We start from the raw sequence: 19,593 nt of genomic DNA on the forward strand, positions 1-19,593 counted from the left end.
TCCCCAGCCTGGAGTGCTGCAGGGGTTGTTGTGGCCAAAGTGCAGGACCCGGCACTTGGACTTGTTAAACCTGACCTTGTTGGATTTGGGCCCTGGATCCAGCCTGTCCAGGGCCCTGTGCAGAGCCCTCCTACCCTCCAGCAGATCCACACTCAACCCAGCTTGGTGTCATCTGCAAATTTGGTGATGGTGGGCTTGATCCCCTCAGCCAGATTATCAGTGAAGATGTGAAACAGGACTGGGCCCAGAACAGATCCCTGGGGGACAGCAGCAGGGACTGGACACCAGCTGGATGCAGCACCATCCCCACCACTCTCTGGGCCCAGCCTCCAGCCAGCTCTTCCATCTCCCAGCCAGGAGGGAACCTGCCCAAGCCGTGGGCTGCAGCTTTTCCAGGGAATGCTGTCAGAGGCAGTGTCAAAGGCTTTGCTGAAGTGCAGATGGACACATCCACAGCCTTTCCCACATCCACAGCTGGGTCACCTGGTCATAAAAGGAGATGAGGTTGCTCAGGCAGGACCTGCCCCTCTCAAATCCACGCTGGCTGGCTCTGACCCCTCGGCCATCCTGTGGGTGCCCTGTGATGGCTCTCAAGGTGATCTGTTCCAGAACCTTGCCGGGCACCGAGGTCAGGCTGACAGGCCTGGAGTTCCCCAGATCCTCCTTCCAGCCCTTCTTGGCGATGGGCTCACACTGGCACCTCCAGTGTTCTGGCACCTCCCTGCTGAGCCAGGACTGATGGAAAATGATGGAGAGCAGCTTGGGGAGCTCATCCACCAGCTCCCTCATCCCCCTAGGATGGATCCCATCCCATCCCATCCCATACACCTGTGAGCATCTGAGTGGCTCAGCAGGTCACCACCTGCTCCCTCCTGGATTACAGGGGCCTGTTCTGCTCCCTGTGCCCATCTGCCAGCTCAGGAGAACTCTTGTCCTGCGGACAACATGTTCTAATATTCAAAATTGAGACAAACAAGGTGTTAAGTAGCTCAACCTTTTCCTTATCTTTAGTTACTCTATTCTCCACCGGATCCAATGAAAAGTAGAGGCTCTCCTTATCCCAGATTTTGCTATTAATTTATTTATAGGAATTTTTTCTATAACATATATAACATTTGCTATAAATTTATTCAGAGACAATTTTTTTATTATTTTTCAGAGAAGTGGCCAGGTTAATCTCTAATTGAGATTTCACCTCTCAGCTTTTCTTTCTGCTTGACCTAACAACATCCTCAAACATTTCCGAAGTCGCCTGACCTTCTGTCCAAAGTTAATGCACCCTCTTCTTTTCCCTAGAGTGCCTACCAAACCTCCATGGGCAGCCAGGGCAGTCATTTTCCTCACCAGCTCATCTTTTGCCACACTGGGACAGGCTGCTCCTTCCCCCTTAGCATTACTTTCTTGAAATGTGTCCATCCTCCCTGGACCCTTTTGTTTTTAAGGGCTGTTTCCCTTAAAAAAATCAGTACCTGATTCAGTACTCCCCAGATCTCCATTCTAAATAGGCCAAATTCTGCCCTGCCTAATTCCAGTGTGGCAGTTTTGTTGCTGCCCCTCCTTCTTTCACAGTACAATGAAAACTTGATTATTTCATGGTCACTGTGCCCCAGGCAGCCTCTGACCCCCACATCTGCCACCAGCCCTTCTCTGTTCATATTCTGTGTTTTGCACACATATTCATTGATTGTCCTGGACTAAACATACATCTGATAATCATTTCCCCAAAATCATTAACATATTTCCCCTCCCCTTTACCCATGCTCTCTTCTGTCCTGGGGGTCTCTCTGGTGGTCCCTGGTGGTCGTGGGCCCCAATGTTCCCGTGGGCCTGGCTGAGCTGGCAGGACACTGAGGCTGGTGAACTTCAAGACAATTTATCATCCGGTAATATGAGGTCACAGAGTGGGCTATGACATCACAGAGTGGGTTATGTGAGGTCATCGTGCAGCTACAGCATCATAGACTGTCTCTGACATCACAGAGCTGGCTGTGATGACAGAGGTCTGACATCACAGAGCATACAGTGACATCACAGAATTTTGCTGTGACATTACAGGGCAGCTCTGTGACATCACAGAATGGATTGTGGCATCAAACACCGTCTGTGTGTGATTAAAAAATGGGCTGTGACATCTCAGAGCAGGCTGTGACATCCCAGAGGGGCTGTGTGACATCCCAGGAGGGCTCTGTGAGGTCACTGGGTTCGTCACTCCACCCCAGCTCCCTCTCACAGTTTCTCCCAACAAGTCCAATGCTGTTCATGCCCAGCGGGGTCCCTGTCCCCCGCTATCCCCCCGGCCCACCTGGAGCCACAGCCTCCACCAAAGGATGTTCCACAGGATCCACCCCAGAGCCTGACATGGGGAAAAGGGGCCAGGGCTGTGTGACCAGGACATCAAGGACGTGGATTATCCAGGTCCCTGTGGCCTGGGTTGGGTTCCCCAGGGCAGGAAAGATGTCTGGCAGCTGGAGCAGGCTTAGGGAAGGGCCTCCTTAGGGAAGGTGGGGCTGGAGCCCTTGGGCTGTGAGCAGAGGCTGAGGGAGCTGGGCTTGTCCAGCCCGGAGCAGGGAAGGCTGAAGGGCTCCTCATCCCAGCCTGGCAGTGCCAGCGAGGAGGGGATGGAGAACACAGAGCCAGGCTCTTCACCGGGGGGGGGCCTGGTGGGAGACAAAAGCCAATGGGAGGAAGGGGAAAGAGGGGAGATCAGCCAGATCAGGAGGAGATGAAATGAGTCAGGCTGGTTTCAGCATTTCCTCAACACCAAAAGCAGCCTGACCTCCCTTCTCCATCCACCACTGACAGCTTTGCAAATCAGGAATTGTTTGAGCTGTTTTGCCCCCACTCCAGGACGAGCATCCTGATACAAGAATTTAATTGTGTTTATATCTGTCACAGAACCACGTTTGTCTAAAATCAATTTTAGGATGGAAATCACGTATGGAGGGTGGACTCGCCAGACCCGGCTGGGACGTTGCACATAGCTCAGAGAAGAGCGTGATTGTTATTAAAATGTGTTCTGTTCAACCATGGTCTGTTGGCAATGAAGAGAAACTTTCTGTGCCTCTGAGTCTCACCAGTTCCTGACCCCCAAAGGACACAAACCTGATGAGTTGTGGTTCACACTCCAGTGGTGGCACTTGGAGTTCCCTCCATCCCCAGAGCAGAGCTGCCTTGTCCCAGAAAGTCCCAGGCAATGCAGGGATGAAGGAAACAGGACAGGCTGTGGGGATCAGGGGCAGGGCACGGCCAGGGATTTGGGGTGGTTGTGAGCCCAGGGCAGGACCCGGCCCTTGGCCTTGGTGAACCTCATCCCATTGTCCTGGGCCCATGGCTCCAGCTTGTCCAGATCCCTCTGCAGAGCTTCCTGCCCTCCAGCACAGCCACACTCCCACCCAGCCTGGGCTCACCTGGGAACTGCCTGAGGGTGCCCTCGATGGCCTCATCCAGATCAGCAATAAAGAGATTTCACTGACCTGGCCCCAGTCCTGAGCCCTGGGGACAGTCCTGGATGTGACTTCATTCCTCAGCTGCTCAGAGTGCCAGGGCTTGGATGAGGGAAATAGTGCTGAGTGGGTAGGGACAAAGTCTGATTGATTGTCAGCCATGAAGGGTCTTGATTTTCACATCTATTCAGACTGCATTAGAAGGTGCTGGGGGTCAATATCAATTGGACATTGCTGATATCAATCTATAAACAGGAAAACAGGACAATACAGTTCTCCCTGCACAGTTTTCAATATAGCATATTCACTTTTAATACACTTCTGAAATCCGTCTAATTAACCACAGAAGAATTGAAATCTTCAATTATTCCCAGCAGCATTTCCTATTTGGGAGTTTTAAATAAATCTTTATGAGCCACTGAATTCCTGAACTGAAGAGCTCAGGAAAGAAGAGGCCTCTGGAGTAGGAAAATTCATCAGCAACCTCCAAGTGGCTGAGGATCCATCCTCATCAGAGCAGCAATGAGCAGAAATGGGCAGAGCTTTGTGGCTGCCCCAGCTCTGGGATGGGCCCTGGGCCTGGAGCAGGAGCAGCTCTGGAGGGCCCCAAGGCCGGGGCTCTTGTGCTGGCCTGGGCAGATGGGATGGCAGCAGGGGCTGCAGAGCTCTCAGCACCTGAGCCAGAGGGGAGCAGGGCAGCCAGGGAGCCTCCTTGTGCCTTGGGCAAGCCCCTTCCCCCATGGCTGGGGCTGAGTCCTGGCTGAGCTGCAGCTGCTGCTGTGCCCTTGGCAGGGGCTGAGGCCGTGGGGCCAGTGGCCAGAGCAGCCTGGCCTGAGCAGAGCTGTGGGGCCAGAGCCGGCTGGGCTGTGCTGGGGAGAGGCCCTTGGTGCTGCACAGAGCTCAGGGCAGCTGGCAGAGCTTGCAGGGAGCTGGGCTGGGCTCCGAGAGCCTGGCCCAGAAACCATCAGTGTCCATCTCAGCCTGGCTGAGCGTGCAGGGGCAGGACTCAGCCCAGGCCTTGTGGGGCAGGGCCAGCGCCTGTGCAAGGCATTGAAAACAGGCAAGTGCCCGAGAGAGGAGGCTGCTCTGTGCCCTTGGGGGCATGGACACAGCAGGGAGGGGGCCCAGGACATTTGTCAGTGCCAGCCTCTGTCCCCAGCCCTTGGCAGCCCTGGCTGCTGAGCCCAGCTTTGGCCTGGGCTGAGTTTGGCTGTGGCCCAGCTCCATCCTCCTGCGGGGCTCAGGGCCTGTTCCCGGCCATGGCCAGCCCTGGCCGGCCTCTCTGCTGGCCCAGAGGCCGGCAGAGCCCGGGGCAGGGCTGTCTGTGCAGCCCCACAGGTGCCACGGGCTGGGCAGGAGCTGGCAGAGGCTGCCCAGCAGGGAGGCCATGGGGCACAGAGCCCCAAGGCTGCCGTGGGCACCACGGCACAGGGGCCGTTCCCAGCCGCAATGCTCCTGTCCTGGGCTGGGCCTGCACAGGGGCTGTGGCACCATGGCTGGGCCAGCACAGGGCCACCAAGGGGCCACGCAGCCGCTGCCGGGGCTGGCAGCAAGGCCGGGCACAGACAAGGAATTGCAGAGCGTGGCCTGCGCTGGCCAGGGCTGACTGTGCCAAAGGCAGAGCTCAGCTGCCCTTGGGGGCTGCAGGAACACTCAGGAGCCCAAAGAGCCTCCATGGCTGTGCTGGAGACCAAGGCTGGAGCAGGGAAATGCAGGGCTGCTGCGCCATGGGGAGGGCATGGAATTCCACCACACACCTCAGCTCTCTGATGATCCCGGCACCGTGCTGGGCCCTGTTTCAGCCTGGAGCAGAGCAGATGTTGATGGCACAGCATCCCTGCGGGGCTGGCAGGGACCTGCAGCCTGTGTCTCGGGCAGCTCCTTCTCCAAGGAAAGCAGGTGGGAATTGGAGCCAAGGAGCTGAAAGCTGCAGGTGCAGCCTGGGTTGGAGGGAGCTCAGATTTTCACAAGGCTGCTCTGAGTGCCAGGGCTTGGATGGGGGAAATGGTGGGGTGGGGGTAGGGACAGGGTCTGATTAATTGTCAGCCATAAAGGCTGTTGATTTTCATATCTATTCAAACTGCATGAGGAGGTACTTGGATTCAGTGTCAGTTGGAGATTGCTCATATCAATGAATTAACAGGAAAAAAAAAACCCTAAACAGAACCTAAAAATATCTTTTCTCACTGTCTTTTTATATAATATACTTACTTTGAATACACTTCTGAATTCTACTTAACCACAAAATATTTGGAAACTTGAATTATTCCCAGAGGCCTGGCTTGTTAAGGTGTTCTGAATGTTAATGAGCCGTGGGACACTGAATTCCTGAACTGAAGAGCTGAAGGCTGAAGAAGCCTCTGGAGCAGTAAAATTCAGCAGCAGCCTCCAAGGTGCTGAGGATGTCAGCAGCCCCCACTGAGGCCATCCCTGCCCAGAGACCGTGGGGAAATGGGCAGACAAGGAGAGCGTCCCTGGGGCTGGGGCAGCAGAACTCAGAGGCACCAGCGGCTCCAGCTGGGAAATGGAGTGTGGGATGGGGCTGTGAAAACCCTGCCTGGGCTGTGCCAAGCAGGACACACAAGCCCTGAGCCCCATCCCCCAGACAACTCTCTCAAGGAGACATTTAAAAGAATTATAATTATCTGTGTACTCTGAGTTGGATGCACTGGAGAAATACCAGCAAGAGATTCTCAGGAGCTCCAAACAACAAAACAGCCTTTACTGGGAACTTTAGAAAATCAGAGAAACTTTGGCAAAAGGTTTAATATGACATTCAGTCAACAAAAAACAGTTTTCAATGCATTAACTTGGCCCATTCAACTTCACAAACTCTAAGCCTGTTCAATTTTAAGTTAATCAACATTTGCAAGAGGACAGAAGTAGAAGTAGACATAGAAAGAGAGAAAAAAAAAAAAGATATAGAGAAGCAGACACAGAGCTACCAACTCCTGGATTCCAGCAGTGTTCAGATGGAAATTCCAAGAGGAGGTAGGGTCAAGATGTGTGCTTGCCTTGTGCTCAGCCTTAAATACCCCTTGTTGTTCCTGGGCCCTTCCCCCAGGTGGGACTTGGGGTCATTTGGTCACTCAGGAGCTGGGCTGGGGCTCCAGAGGTGGCTGTGGAGCATTGCCTGTGCTGTGCCAGGGACTGGCAGCCACTGCTGGGCTGGGATAGAGGCTCTGGGGGGATTGGGGTTCCAGGGCAGGGCAGGGCTGGGGTTCCAGGGCAGGGCAAGGCTGGACCTGCCCCTTCCTCCCCCACACATGAAATGTTTCCAGCCAACAATCTCCTCCAGTCTGTCACAACAGGCAATGTTGGAGGTGAAATCCCGATTGTGGCCATGGGTGCCTGGCCGAGAAGGACAGTTATTTTCCATAGGAAGGAAAGCCTCAGTTATTGGCTAATTTCTGGTCTGAATGCCTGGATTTTGTTTGGTTTTGTTGTTGCTTTGTTTCCTTGCTGTGCCTGAAGTGTCCAGTCAGGAGCAGAGTGACTCTTGCCAAGGAACTTTGCCGTGCTGTCACTTAATATTAAATCTGGTTTTTGCCGCTCCCTTGCTGGGGATTTTTCAGCGCTCTCAAGCCCTCGTTGGTAACAGGGTGAAGGAGCCCTGGCCCAGGCTCTGGCCCTGGGGGACACGGGGACGCTACCGGGGGGTCCCTGTCCCCCTGTCCCACTCCCCACGGCCCCGTCCCCCGTCCCCGTGTCAGGCTCTGGGGTCGATCTCGTGGAACATCCTCTGGGGGAGGCTGCGGCGCCGGGGGCGGGGGGACCCGGGGGGACAGGGGACCCCACTGTGCACGAGCAGCATTGGACTTCTCTGGGGGAACTGTGACCTCCCCAGTGACCTCACACAGCCCCTGTGATGTCACACAACGATCGCCGTGATGTCACACAGCCCTGTGATGTCACACAGCCATCACTGTGATGTCACATAGCCATCTCTGTGATGTCACACAGCCCACTCTGTGATGTCATAGTGCCCCTATGATGTCACACTGCCTTTGTGATGTCACACAGCTATCTCTATGATGTCACACTGCCCCTATGATGTCACACAGCCCTGTGATGTCACACACCCATCACTGTGATGTCATAGTGCCCATATGATGTCATAGTGCCCCTATGATGTCACACTGCCCTGTGATGTCACACAGCCATCACTGTGATGTCACAGAGCCATCTCTGTGACGTCACACAGCCCACTCTGTGATGTCATACTGCCCCTATGATGTCACACTGCCCTTGTGATGTCACAGAGCAATCTCTGTGATGTCACACAGCCCACTCTGTGATGTCATATTGCCCCTATGACATCACACTGACTTTGTGACATCACACAGCTACCTCTGTGATGTCACACTGCCCCTATGATGTCACACTGTCCCTGTGATGTCACAGAGCCATCTCTGTGATGTCACAGCACGAGCTCTATGATGTCACCCCGTGATGCCATACAGCAGTGCTGTGATGTCACAGAAGTCTGTGTTGTCACAAAGTCACCCTGCCAAGTCACAGTCTGTTCTGTGATGTCACAGCCTGCTCTATGATGTTACACAGCCACCTCTGTGATGTCACAACTCCCTCAGTGATGTCACAAAACCCTCAAGAGCTCAGTTACATTGAAACACTGAAGTTTCTTGTACTTTGAAGAGATCCCTGCCAGGGACACAACTGAGAAAGTGTGGAAGGAAAGCCCAGAGCCCCAGTGCTTCAGGGCAGGTGAGAAGCAGCCCTCGACATGCCAAGGTGGTCAGGTGGTCCCCAGGAGGCCCAGCCAGCCAGGCCTGGTCCGTGTTGCCCTGGTTGGGTGGTGATGCCTTGAGAGGCTACCTAGAACAGAGCTAGACAGTGCTAAAGGACTAAAGCAGGTGTTTATTAAAAGGCCTTCAAGGGATACACCTGGGGCAGTACAAGAGCCTGGCCCTGGCTCCATCCTAGATGGAGTCCAGGTCACGAGTTTTCCCTGGGGCAAACAGGGAGATTTGGTCTGGCAGGATGTGTAAAACAATCTCCTGTAATATCTACTTGTTCTCACACAGAGCACTTGGCTGCAGGGACACATTCCCATCGTTCCTGCCCAGCTTTCAGGATTCAAACAGTGCTGTCTTTCCCCAGAGCTGTTCCTTCAGCTGCCTCGGGAGGGCCTTTTGGCCTCTGGACCCACACTCTGGCTCCATTATTAGCACTGTTGGATCCAAACCCTTTATCTCCACCAACAGCAGTGATTTGAGGTGGATCTCCTTTTTTCCCAATTGTTTTAAAAACTGACAACATCAATAATTGTGCTACCCTGTCATGGGGTTGAATAATCCAATCTTGTTCAATATTGTTTAACCAATTTCCTTCAATTTCTCCTTGATAATCTGCATCAGTTCCTCCTCCCATGACATGAGCACTTTGCAAGGCCAAGCTCCAGTGAGCAGTTATGGAACCAAAGTGTCCTGGAGGAATCTGGATTCCTGTTCCTGTACTGTTAACTCTCATTTGCTTCTGATTTATCCTAACTAATTGCAATGCATGAAGGTCCGGCCCTGCAGCCTCTGGGCTGGCCCTGCCAGGGCCATCACAGCCAGAACAATTTCCCAGGCAGTCCAAGTCTCACTGTCCATGGCTGTATTTGCAAATTGGGAGCAGCCGTGCACAGCCAGGGGGTTTCCATTTCCCCAGGGGGCCATTGCTAAGGGCATGGAGCACATCTGGGAGATGGCTTCTCCATGGGGACAGGTTCCCATTTCCTGGTTTTGTCAACTGCTCTTTTAGCAACCCCTTCACCCATTCAACCAATCCTGCAGCTTGGGGATTGTCTGGGACATGAAAAACCCAGCAGTCTTAATCACTTTATTTCTCACAGTAATAGAAAAAGCATTCTGCATCACAGTATCAGCAAATCCTATAAAAATAGCCAATTTCATCCCTTCCTCCTTTATTCATTGTACACAATTCACAAAGTTTACCACTGACAGCTGGGTCTTGGCCAGTCCTTTTCTGTGGGGTATTCAGTGTCACAGTGAGCAGCCAAAGCTGTCAAATTAGTATTGTCAGCATTATTTCACATTATCAATTTAAAATTATACAGATATGAATACAGATAATTGGGTTATATTATATATAGCTATTATTATTATTATTATTATTATATCATTTGAACAAATGAACCTGAGTTCATGATTTAAACCTTCTTCTGTCACTCCATGTGGGAGTATTCTAACAACAGTTTTTCCTTCTGTTGGTGCTGTTTCCAATGTGCTGTTAACAAAATCCATCCCCATCTTCCCAAACCCACAAGATCTTTTCCATTTCCCATATGCAATTTTTGGATGCATTTTAAGACATCCAGGGGTTCAGCGTCTTTTAACCGACTGCCCCACTGCTCACACGGTGCTCCCACCTCAGCCCACTCCAGAGCCAGGGAACTCCAGGGAAGGGCTTCCCATCTGGGAATTTCTGATGGGACTGATTCCTCACATTTACATTTAAAAAGTGACATTTTGTGGTGATCTGGCCAGACTGTGCCAGTTTTGTTTCACCAGTGGGCAGGGTCAGCACCAAAGACACAGACACCAACTGAAGGAATCAGTGTCAGTTACTGTAGCTCAAAGCAGCAAAGAATCACAAAAGGAGCAGCTCAGCAATGCACCCAACCATCACCACCAGAGATTGCAGCAGTGATTAAGAAAGATCCAGCCCCAGTTACCCTCAGGCTTTACCATCCCCCAGATCCACACAGCAGCTGGGGAAGCTGTCACAGCCAAGGGCTGCAGAGCCACTCCTGGACACTGGCAATTCCTGCAGGTGCCTCCAGCCACAGGTGAGGCTCCAGCCCCGCTGTGAGAGGGCCCAGCTCTGACAGTGCTAAATGAACAAACTGACAGCACTTCTGGTGTGGGAACATCTGCTTTCATCCTCCTCTTGGGTTCCCCCCAAAGCCTGGCCAGGGCCCCAGGAGGAACCAAGGGAGGTGACTTTGACCATTCAGCCCCAAACAAGGCCAGATGTCGGATTTCATGGCCTTGTCTGGCTTCTAAATGCAGAAAGGTCAATACATGTTTCACTAATGAGTGGATACATCTATCACAGTGCTAATGACCATGCATATTTCATTAGTGAGCAGATCCAAAGATAACCTTTGGTTGGAAGGTTCATTCAGAGGCCACCTTTGGCTCAGGGCCTGTTGTTCAGGCCTCACTCAGGGCTGTTGTCCAGGCCTTGGCACTTCAGGGACGTGGTTTAGTGCTGGGCTCGACACTGCTGGGTGACCAGCTGGACTGGATGAGCTCAGAGGTCTTTCCCAACAGAAAGGATTCTGTGATTCCATGATTCCATCTGCTGCATTCAGCCAGGTCCACATTAGCATCATTCATTTGCTCAGAAAGTCTCCTCTGGCCCAGCTCTTGTGGCCTGAGGCTTCAGCTCCTTCAGCTCCTGGTGCTCAGCTGCTCGTGCTGAACCAGACGACTCGGAGAGAAGAACACAGTCCATCCAATTCCTTCTGGGACACGGAGAGGGGAGGCTGTGGAAACAGGAGCATTGTTTGCTGTGGCCTCCTCTCTGCCCTTCACGCCTTTCAGCGCTTTGAACCAGCCAAGAGCTTTCTCCAAGAGTGCAATGGAGCAGCTGTTCCTGCTCCCGGGCCTGGCTCTCTCCAGTCTCTGACCTTGCCTGCTTTTGTCCCTCTTGCTGTGCCCTCTGCTCCCCCAGGGCTCGGTGGCTGCTGCCCAGGACTGTGGGACTGGCACAGATCCCGTGGTCGAGACCCTCCTTTCTCTGCCCTTGGAGCTGCCTGGGCACAGCAGCCTTTTCCATCTGGAAGCTCCCCATGGACAGGGAGTCCCCAGCTGCGTTCCTTGCACAACCTCCAGGAGCCCAGGGCTGCCATCTCAAGTCCCTGCTGGCCCTGGGGGCTCCCAGGTGGGCACAAGGGGGGCAGCAGAGCCAGCAGGGAGCCTGCGAGTCTCTTCCAGCCCTGTCTGCTCCGAGTTTGGGCCTTGGAGCCTCAGGTGGCCAAAGGCAGCTGCTGCTGGTCCCTCTGTGTGCCCGTGTTCAGCAGTGCTGCTCCATCAGTCTGTGCCCAGCAACGGGGAAAAGCCTCAGCCCTGCAGGGCCAGGAGCTGCCAGGCTCTGCCTGAGCAGCTCAGCCAGAGGGAAGGGAGCTGCTCCCCACGGGAACCAGGAGCAAAGGGCTGGAGCACCTCCTTCTGGGGCACAGCCCAAATTCTGTGAGGGAGTAACAGAGTTATTCACGTGCACGGGTGTGTCAGCACTGCAGGTGCTGTGCCTGCAAACACATGGCTCGAGATGTGCAAAAGAGTTCTGCAACTCTTGGCTGGATCAGGATGTCAGCAGTGCTGAACTCCAGCTTAGTCAAAAGCAAATACTTTACACCTCTGCCCATATCTGCTAGATTTTTTACATCAGGGTATCCAGAGAAAAGTAAACAGAGAAACAAATACTTTCATTGTTTATCAGAAATGTATCTCATTTTGCTGTACATTACTTTTTTCAGGACGTTATGTGCTTAAAAAGAAAAACGAGAGAAATATGAAAGATAAAAACAAGAAACAAATGTGTAATGAAAATCTTCTGTAACTTTGGATTAAGAGGTAACTGATCTTTTTAAAAGGAGAACTCATTTACTTGGGGCATGTTCTGACGGCCAGGATCCATCATACAGACTGACCTCAGCACCCTTTTTTTAAAGATTTTGGGTTTTGTTTCCAATATTTAGATTTTTTTTTTTTAATTGGAGTTGGAGCAATAGGAGGATGAGAGATGGATTGTGCATGACTGTGTCTTGAGAGCAAAAATACGGCAGTTTGAAAATTGGACCTAAAGTGTTGAAAATGAAACTTACAAATCCCAGTGCATTCTGTGACAGCAGCTTTTCCTATAGGATGTGCAGCATCACAAAGACTTCATCAGTGGGGTTGGGGGTGCTTGGAGCTTTGTCCTGTGCCACTCAGGGATGTTATGAACCAGGACTTCACCTGCCACCAGCCCAGGTCACTCTCTGCCACCGCAGCTCCTTGGACCTTGTGTCCCCAGAGCAGACACAAAGTGTTTCTGCTGCTCCCCCTTTGCACAAATCCACAGAGAGCTGGGATTTTTCCAAGTCTCGCGGCTCCATTGGGCCATATTCCCAAAGAACCAGCAGCACATCCTGATGAATACAGTGAGTTATGTGGATGGTTGTCAGCTCCACTGCCTGCCTAGAAATCCTGAAACTGCTTCTAAATGCTGCTCCTTCAGCTCCTGGACACCTTCTCACACAGAGCTGGGAAAAATATCCCCCGGCCAGCAGCTAAAAGGTGAGTTATGCCAAAGTTGGAGCTCTGAGGGAAATCTCTCTCCCTCCCTGTCCCTTTAATGTATCTGTGCATGGGGGTGTGCATGGATGTGTCTTGTATGCAAAGGAAGGAGCGTGCAAGCAACGTGACTGACACTGTCACTGTCCATGCTATTCCATACCCATGGGTACAGAGACATTCTGGAAACCCTGGCACAGACAGGGCCTTCTGTCCATGGGTACAGAGACATCCAAGAGCCCCTGGCACACACAGGCCTGGCACACACAGGCCTGGCAGCACAGGTTGCTTTCCCCACAGGCTGCAGGAGATGAGAACACAACATTTGCCAACACTGACTGCAAGCCACAGCTGCGGGTGCTCCCCATGAACCTCAGCTCTGGGACCCCTGTCTGCCCCAAGCTTCAGGGGCTGCAGTGGGAGCCCGGCTGGGCTCTGCCCTGGGGCCATCCTGCAGGGACAGCTGCAAACAGGGAGCATTCCCTTGCCACCAAGAGCCAAGCCAGGGCTGCAGGGCAGCTGCTCCAGCCCGGACTGCACTGCTGAGTGCTGTGCTCTGGGGCTGGGGCTCCCCGCACAGGGGACTGGACTGGTGTGCCAGAGGAGACAGAGAAGCTGCAGCTTCAGCCTAACTGAGGTGGGTGCGTGGGCTGGGAAGAGTGGGGAGGCTCAAGGGGATTCACAGAGCTCATCCTGCTGCAAGGACGAGGAAAAGGGAGTGGGAACTCAGCAGTGAGGAGAGCTGAGGGCTGGAGAGCAGCTCTGAAGGACACTAAAATCCCACCAGACCTCTGAGACATTGCTGCTCCTCAGCCAGCGCCAGGATGAGTCCCTAAGCCTGGGGCTCAGCCTTCCTCGTGGTGAGGGGCACCAAGGAAGGCAGCAGTGTGCTGGAGACTGCCATGGGCTGGGAACTCACTGGGGGAAAAGAGGGAGCAGTTGGGAAGTAAAAGGCAGGTGGGGGAGAGAACTGTTCAGAGAAGGGCTGAGCTACAGCTTGAGCAAGCTGAAAAATGTCATTTGGGGTCATCCCAGATTGATTTCATCTCAGAAGTTATTGAACAAGTTTATTTTTTGGGTGGTGGCATGTTTTCCCTGGGAGGTGTACACTCTGCAAACTTGAGCTGTGTTGCTGAAATGCTCAAGCAAGGCTGTGCTGCAGGTCACACCATTTCTTCTTTGGCTGATTCTGGCCCGGTGCTGAACTCCAGCAGAGCCCTGGCAGAGCCCAGAGCAGCCTCAGCACCCGCAGAGCCCGGCTGCAAGGAGAGAAAGCAGAAAGCGCCCGTCAGCTGAAGGCTCCTGTCCCCTTGTCCCAGCCGCCCGCGGTGCCCAGGCCATGCTGGCCGTGCCCAGAGCGGTGCCCAGAGCTGCCCATCACTGCTGCCTTTGGCAGCAGAGCAGGAGGGCAGGACATGTGCCCAGCCTGCAGCCAGCCACGGCACATCCAGCCCTCAGCAGCTGCCCGCAGCAGGATGCTCCTGTGCTCGCTGCCATCTCCCCAAAGCTCTAATCCCACCATGCCAAGCAGACGGGACCCACCTGACGCCATCCACCGCTGGAAGAAAAGCTGGTCCCAAACAATGTCCTCAGCCTTCTCCAAGGACATGGCCCATCCACGCCGCAGCTGCTCCCAAGCACTTCCCCATCCAGGCTGGACCCCACCTGGAACGCTTCCTCTAGAAAAACAAACAACCAATGATTGAAAATAGATTACAGACAAAAAGGGGAACAAGAAAAAAGGTCAAAAATCCTATCTCTGTCAGGGGCTTGAGGAAGGCCCAACCCCTGCATGCCAGGGAAAAACCCACCCACAGGTGAGGGAAGCCCAGGCTTTCTCCCTTCCCCCTGCACTGCCCCCCAAAATAACGCTGATCCCAAAGCAAACAGGGGCAGTGGAGCAGCCCAAACCCTTCCTTGCCTGCAAAGCAAAGCAGCCCCTGCACAGGTTCTGGAGTCCCACATCTGTTCCCACCATGGGGGTTGGTTTGTGTCGGGCTGGCTGCCCCAGCCCCAGCCCCAGCCTGGGGCACGGTGGGTGCTGGGGGCTGTTGGCAGGGTCAGGAGCCCACTCCCATTTCGTACCCACCCCAGCCCATGCCCCCAGCCCTGCCAAAAGCAGCCTGGCAGCCGACTGAAGGATCAGCTGCATCCACCCCAGCAAAGGGGGAACCTTTGGTTCCCAGCCAGGCTGAGCAATGCCCAAATCTGGGAGCATCCCCCTGCGTGTGGACTCATCTGCAAATTCCCTGTGGAGCCTGGCTTTGGAGAAGGTGCCAGAATCCAAGTCCATCATCTTCAGCTGGCCAGGCCGAAGAAGAGATTGTCATCCTTGAGGTTGTCCTTGGTGTCTCCAGCAGCAGCAGCCCCACCTGGTGCAGCTTCTGCAGGGGCTCCTTCTCCTTCCCTGGGGCCAGACCAGGCTGTCAGGGTTCTGCCCAGGGCCCAGCTGTCAGGGAACCAGGACAAGCAAAACCCAGGGGATGGTGGCCACCAGTGCTTGCCACACCAGGTGTCCAGCTCAGCTCCAGCCCAAGAGCTGCGTGTTCCCCTCTGCTGACCCCTGCTCAGAGCTACAGGCAGGACAAAACCTGTCTGGTTGGCTTTGCCACTGATTGCCAAGAGATGTGTGGAGCTGTTACCTGCCAGGCCCCTGGATCCAACTGTGCACCTGGATCTCTCCCATCCTCTAGGGCAGAGGAACACCCCGCACCCAAGGATCACAGAAAAGCTCTTCTAAGGACGGCCTGTCCAAGGGCTGCATGGACAAACACCTCTTAATGACATCCTGGCACTCTGGGGAGAGAAACCAGGAATCACCAGTCAGTTGGAGAAGTTGCCCCCCTGTACCCATGCCCAGGCCATGCTGGGTGTGCCCAGAGCTGGGCCTAAACCTCCCCATGGATTCTCTGTTTGGAGGAGAGCAGGAGAGCAGGACTTGTGCCACCTCCTCAGCAGCTGCCAGAGCGGGATGCCCACGAGCTGCTGCTGTCTCCCAGCACTGGTATTGCCCCCGTGGCCAGAGATGAGGATCCACCTTGAGAGAGCCGTTGTGGGAACAAGATCCGCCCCCAGATGATTTCCTGGCCCCTCCTGAACAGGTGCTTGCCCATGACCAGGTGGCACAGCAGGAGGCCCAGGGACCAGATGGTCGCTGCCTCGCCGTGGTAGCGTCGGTGGTGGATCCACTCTGGTGGGCTGTAGGACAGGGTTCCTGTGGAACACAGACAGAGTTCAGCAGGGGGATGCTGCTGCTCCCAGAGCCTGGCCCCAGCACCCCTGGGCATGTGGGGGCTGCCCCAGTGGCACACGGGGTGACCGCTGCCCTCTTCCCAGCACCTGGGACTTGTGTACAGACTCAGGGCTGGAAAAGAAGCCACTGGTGCTGAAAGAGGGCAGCAGAAACCCTGGGAAGGCCCAGCCATGACACACAAAAGAAAAACTCACCCAGTGGTGGAGAAACCCACTCGACTACCTGCCTGCACAGCCCCCCAAAAATGTGAATAAGCCAAGGCAAACAAGGGGAGCAGAGCAGTCCAAGCCCTTCCTCGCCTGCACACCAAACCCTCCGGGGCACGGGGTCAGGCCCCCCTCTCTGCTACCCCCATGGGGGTTTTTGTCAGGCTGGCTGCCCCAGCTCCAGCCCCAGCCCAGGGCACAGTGGGTGTTGAAGGCTGTCAGCAGGGCTGGGAGCTGGACCCCCTCACACCCCCACCCAAATCAACCTGGCTCCAGCATTAATCCCATCCCAGCTGCAATAGGGGGAGCCCCGGTGCTGCACCCCGGCTGGGCCATGAGATGCCCAGGAGCATCCCCTGGCAGGGCTCACCTGCAAACTGGGTGTAGGCTGTGTCTTGGAGGAAGGCGCCACAGCCAAATTCGATCAGTTTCAGCTGCCCGGTGGCCAGGTCGAGCAGGATGTTCTGGGGCTTGATGTCCCTGTGCAGGACCCCGCAGCTGGTGCAGTGCCGCACGGCCTCCAGCACCTGGCGGAACAGCCCCCGCGCCTCCTCCTCCGGCAGGAACCTCCGCTCCGCCAGGAAACCCGACAGGTCCTGGCACCGCTCCGGGCGCTCCAGCACCAGCAAGAAGCTGTCGGGGAGCTCGAGCCACTCCAGGAGCTGAATGATACCAGCGCAGCCAGAGGCCACCTTGTCCAGCAGCATGATCTCCAGGGGTGCGCTGGTGCCGTCGGGCTGCGGGAGGAGCGCGATGCCGTCAGTGGGGCTGAGGCCGTGCCGGGGCTGGGGAAGCCCTCAGCCAGCCCGGGATGCTCTGCATGCCCCGCTCAGCCCACGCCCGCTCTCCCTGCAGGGCTCCCGGCAGCTTCCACCCTGCCGGGCCCCGGCTCATCCCCGCCCGGCACGGCCCGGCTTCTGCCGCTGGCCCCGCTCACTCACCAGCTCGCCCCAGTGCCGGATGCGATCCCGCGGCACCCTTTTGATGGCCACCTGCGAGCAAGGGAGAGCAGCGGGTTCACCTCACCCCCCGCCTAGCCCAACCCCATCCTCCTCCTCCTCCTCCTCCTCCTGCGCCCGCCGCCGGCCCCGCCGCTCACCGGGGCGCCGTCCGAGAGCCGCGTGGCCGCGAAGACGCTGCCGAAGCCGCCGCTGCCCAGCAGCGAACCCAGCCGGTACCGCTCCTGCAGGGCCTCCTGCGCCTTCCCTGCGGGCGGGACACGGCTGTCAGCGCTCGGCCCGGGGCCAGGAGCGGCTCCCGAGCGCCCCCCGAGCGCCCCGGGCCGGCCATCCCCAGGCGTTCTCTCCTGGCAACGGGACAGCGGCGGCTCGGGGCCGGCGGCCGCGCTGCCGAGCGGCGGAGCTCGGGCCGGGGAAGCCGCAGCGGAGGCGGCGGCAGCGGCCGCGCCGCCTGTGTCCTCCGCGGGGCCCGGGAGGAGCCGGGGCCGGGGCCGGGACTGGAGCCCACGTCGGGGCCGGGGCCGGGCTCGGGCCAGGCGGAGCCAAAGGGCGGCGATGCCGCCCCAGGCACTGATTCCCGCCCGGCACAGCCAGCGCCAGCACAGCCAGAGCCGGGCGGAGGCGAGACCGCGGCGGGACGGCCGGGGATGAAGACGGGGATGGGGCAGCCCCGGCCGGGGACGGGGCGGGGGCATGGCCCGGCCCGGCAGGGGAGAGGGAGACTGGGAGAGGAGGGGACAGCGGGAAAGGGAGAGCGGGAGAGGCTGCGGGACAGCAAGAGAGGGAGAGGAGGAGCAAGAGGGACTTGACAATGCCGCTTCTTTCGCTGCTTTCACTGCTGCTGCTGCTGCTGCCGCTGCTGCCGCTGCAACTGAAGCAACTGAAGCTCCGGGGCCGTTTGTCCCCGTGTCCTTTTGTCCGTTGCCCGCTCACCCCCGCGCCCAGCCCCGCGCTCCCCGGGGCAGCCCCTGAGCCTGTCCAAACACGGGAACTTTGCCGTGTTCAGCCCAGACCCAGAGTCTGGACTCCTGCCCAGGGGCACAGGAATCCCCTTGGGCGCTGCTGTGCATTGTCCCTGCTGAGGGTCAAACACTCTCGGAGTGCATTCCCTGAATGCAGAATTTGTACCTGACCCAAGCACTGCACTTACCTCTCCAGCAATGATTTCAAAAAAAAAAAAACAAACCCAGGGGAAGGCAAACTGTGTGTAGCTCATGGTATTTTACAGGTCTAGAACTTGCCAAGTCATGGATCTTAGAAGTGAGACCCATTTGGATTAATGGGATGGAGAAGTAGTTCAAGATGGAAAAGGGAGCATAAAAATAAACAGAGAAAAACATCTTGGATTGTTTCTTTCCATTTTCATTTCATTTCTTAAAAGCTCTTTCAGTTTTCCCAGAATCTTCTCCACAGTCCTGTTTGCTCTTTCCAAGATCCTTTCCTGGAGAACGAGGAAGCTTTGAGCAGCTCCTGTCACAAGATGTGCCACCAGCTGCAGCTTCTCTTGCCTTTCCACAACCTGCATGCAGCCCAACTCCTGCAGCACAGCAGGACAAAGGTTTGCAGAAATGTACAAATTCTTCTTTCTTTTCCTTGTGGGCTGGGCAGTTGTGCCATTGGTGAGGTTTTCATTGTTACTGTTCTACCGTAAGAAACCCTGACGGGCTACCAGGAATTGTCAGGGAATGCAAGCCTGGCTGAATTCAGAGAAAGAATCTGCAGAGCCTGCAGCCAGAAGTGGAGAGCTGTGTGATCATCATTGCAACATCCCCATGGACATCTTGAAAGTGATCTAGAAGATGAAAATGGGCTGACAGAGGGAGTTTGTTTCTGAGTTCAGTGTAGATGATTCCACATCTGGTGCATTGGTTCATAAATCAAGAGCACAATCAGTTCATGGAAAGCAGCAGAACAAGCTGGACCTCTCAGGAGATGACTGAGAGAATTTGAAAAGGAGAAATGCAGGCAATGACTTGGTGGACTTTGTCTGGAAGAAGGGTCATTTTTTTCCTAATAATTTCTAATCCATCTCCTCTGCATTTGTCTTTCTGAAAAAGGCCATTTCCACCCCAGATTCCCCATGGAATGGGAAGCCTGAGCTTGTGGAAGTGCCTGAAGGATGCCCTGTTCCTCCGCAGGGACACTCAGGCTGGAGCAGGAGCCGGAGCCCTCTCTGGGGAAGCCTCCTCCGAGCTGGAATTTGTGCCGTGCTGGGAGAGGAGGAGGAGGGGGAGAACGCTGGGCGCTGTGTGGCAGGAGCAGGAGGTTTGGGCCGCAGGACATTCCGTCTGCGCCACTGCCCCGCAATGGGCGGGAACGCTGTGGGGAAGACTGGGGGACACTGGAGCGGAATATGGATGGCACTGGGGGGAACTGGAAGGGCCTGAGAATGAACTCAGGTGTACTGGGAGGGACTGGGCTGTA

At 55.5% G+C, this 19,593-nt stretch overlaps 2 protein-coding genes across 4 annotated transcripts in view; both read right to left on the reverse strand.

The window, feature by feature from the left end:
• The window catches only part of LOC128782965 (olfactory receptor 14A16-like), a 177,160-nt gene that overhangs the window by 147,181 nt on the left and 10,386 nt on the right, over positions 1 to 19,593 (reverse strand). The window lies entirely within an intron of this gene.
• Positions 13,799 to 18,018, reverse strand: LOC128782927 (serine/threonine-protein kinase pim-1-like). Of its 3 annotated transcripts, none has more exons than XR_008428925.1 (6): positions 17,310 to 18,018; positions 17,152 to 17,202; positions 16,581 to 16,947; positions 15,789 to 15,965; positions 14,294 to 15,158; positions 13,799 to 14,010 (listed from the first exon to the last, which is right to left on the reverse strand). XR_008428925.1 is itself a non-coding variant. In XM_053933473.1 (6 exons), the coding sequence occupies exons 1-5, from the start codon at positions 17,862 to 17,864 to the stop codon at positions 15,441 to 15,443; spliced, it is 1,257 nt and encodes a 418-aa protein (XP_053789448.1). In that variant the 5' UTR covers positions 17,865 to 17,964; the 3' UTR covers positions 15,067 to 15,200; positions 15,394 to 15,440. The 3 variants fall into 3 exon arrangements, 2 of the variants coding, with proteins under 2 accessions (XP_053789448.1, XP_053789449.1); XM_053933473.1 differs by lacking the exon at positions 13,799 to 14,010 and adding an exon at positions 15,394 to 15,547 and having other exon boundaries at positions 15,067 to 15,200; positions 17,310 to 17,964; XM_053933474.1 differs by lacking the exons at positions 13,799 to 14,010; positions 14,294 to 15,158 and adding an exon at positions 15,479 to 15,547 and having other exon boundaries at positions 15,699 to 15,965; positions 17,310 to 17,964.

Source organism: Vidua chalybeata, assembly GCF_026979565.1.
Source record: "Vidua chalybeata isolate OUT-0048 chromosome W unlocalized genomic scaffold, bVidCha1 merged haplotype SUPER_W_unloc_5, whole genome shotgun sequence".
Lineage (NCBI taxonomy): Eukaryota > Metazoa > Chordata > Aves > Passeriformes > Viduidae > Vidua > Vidua chalybeata.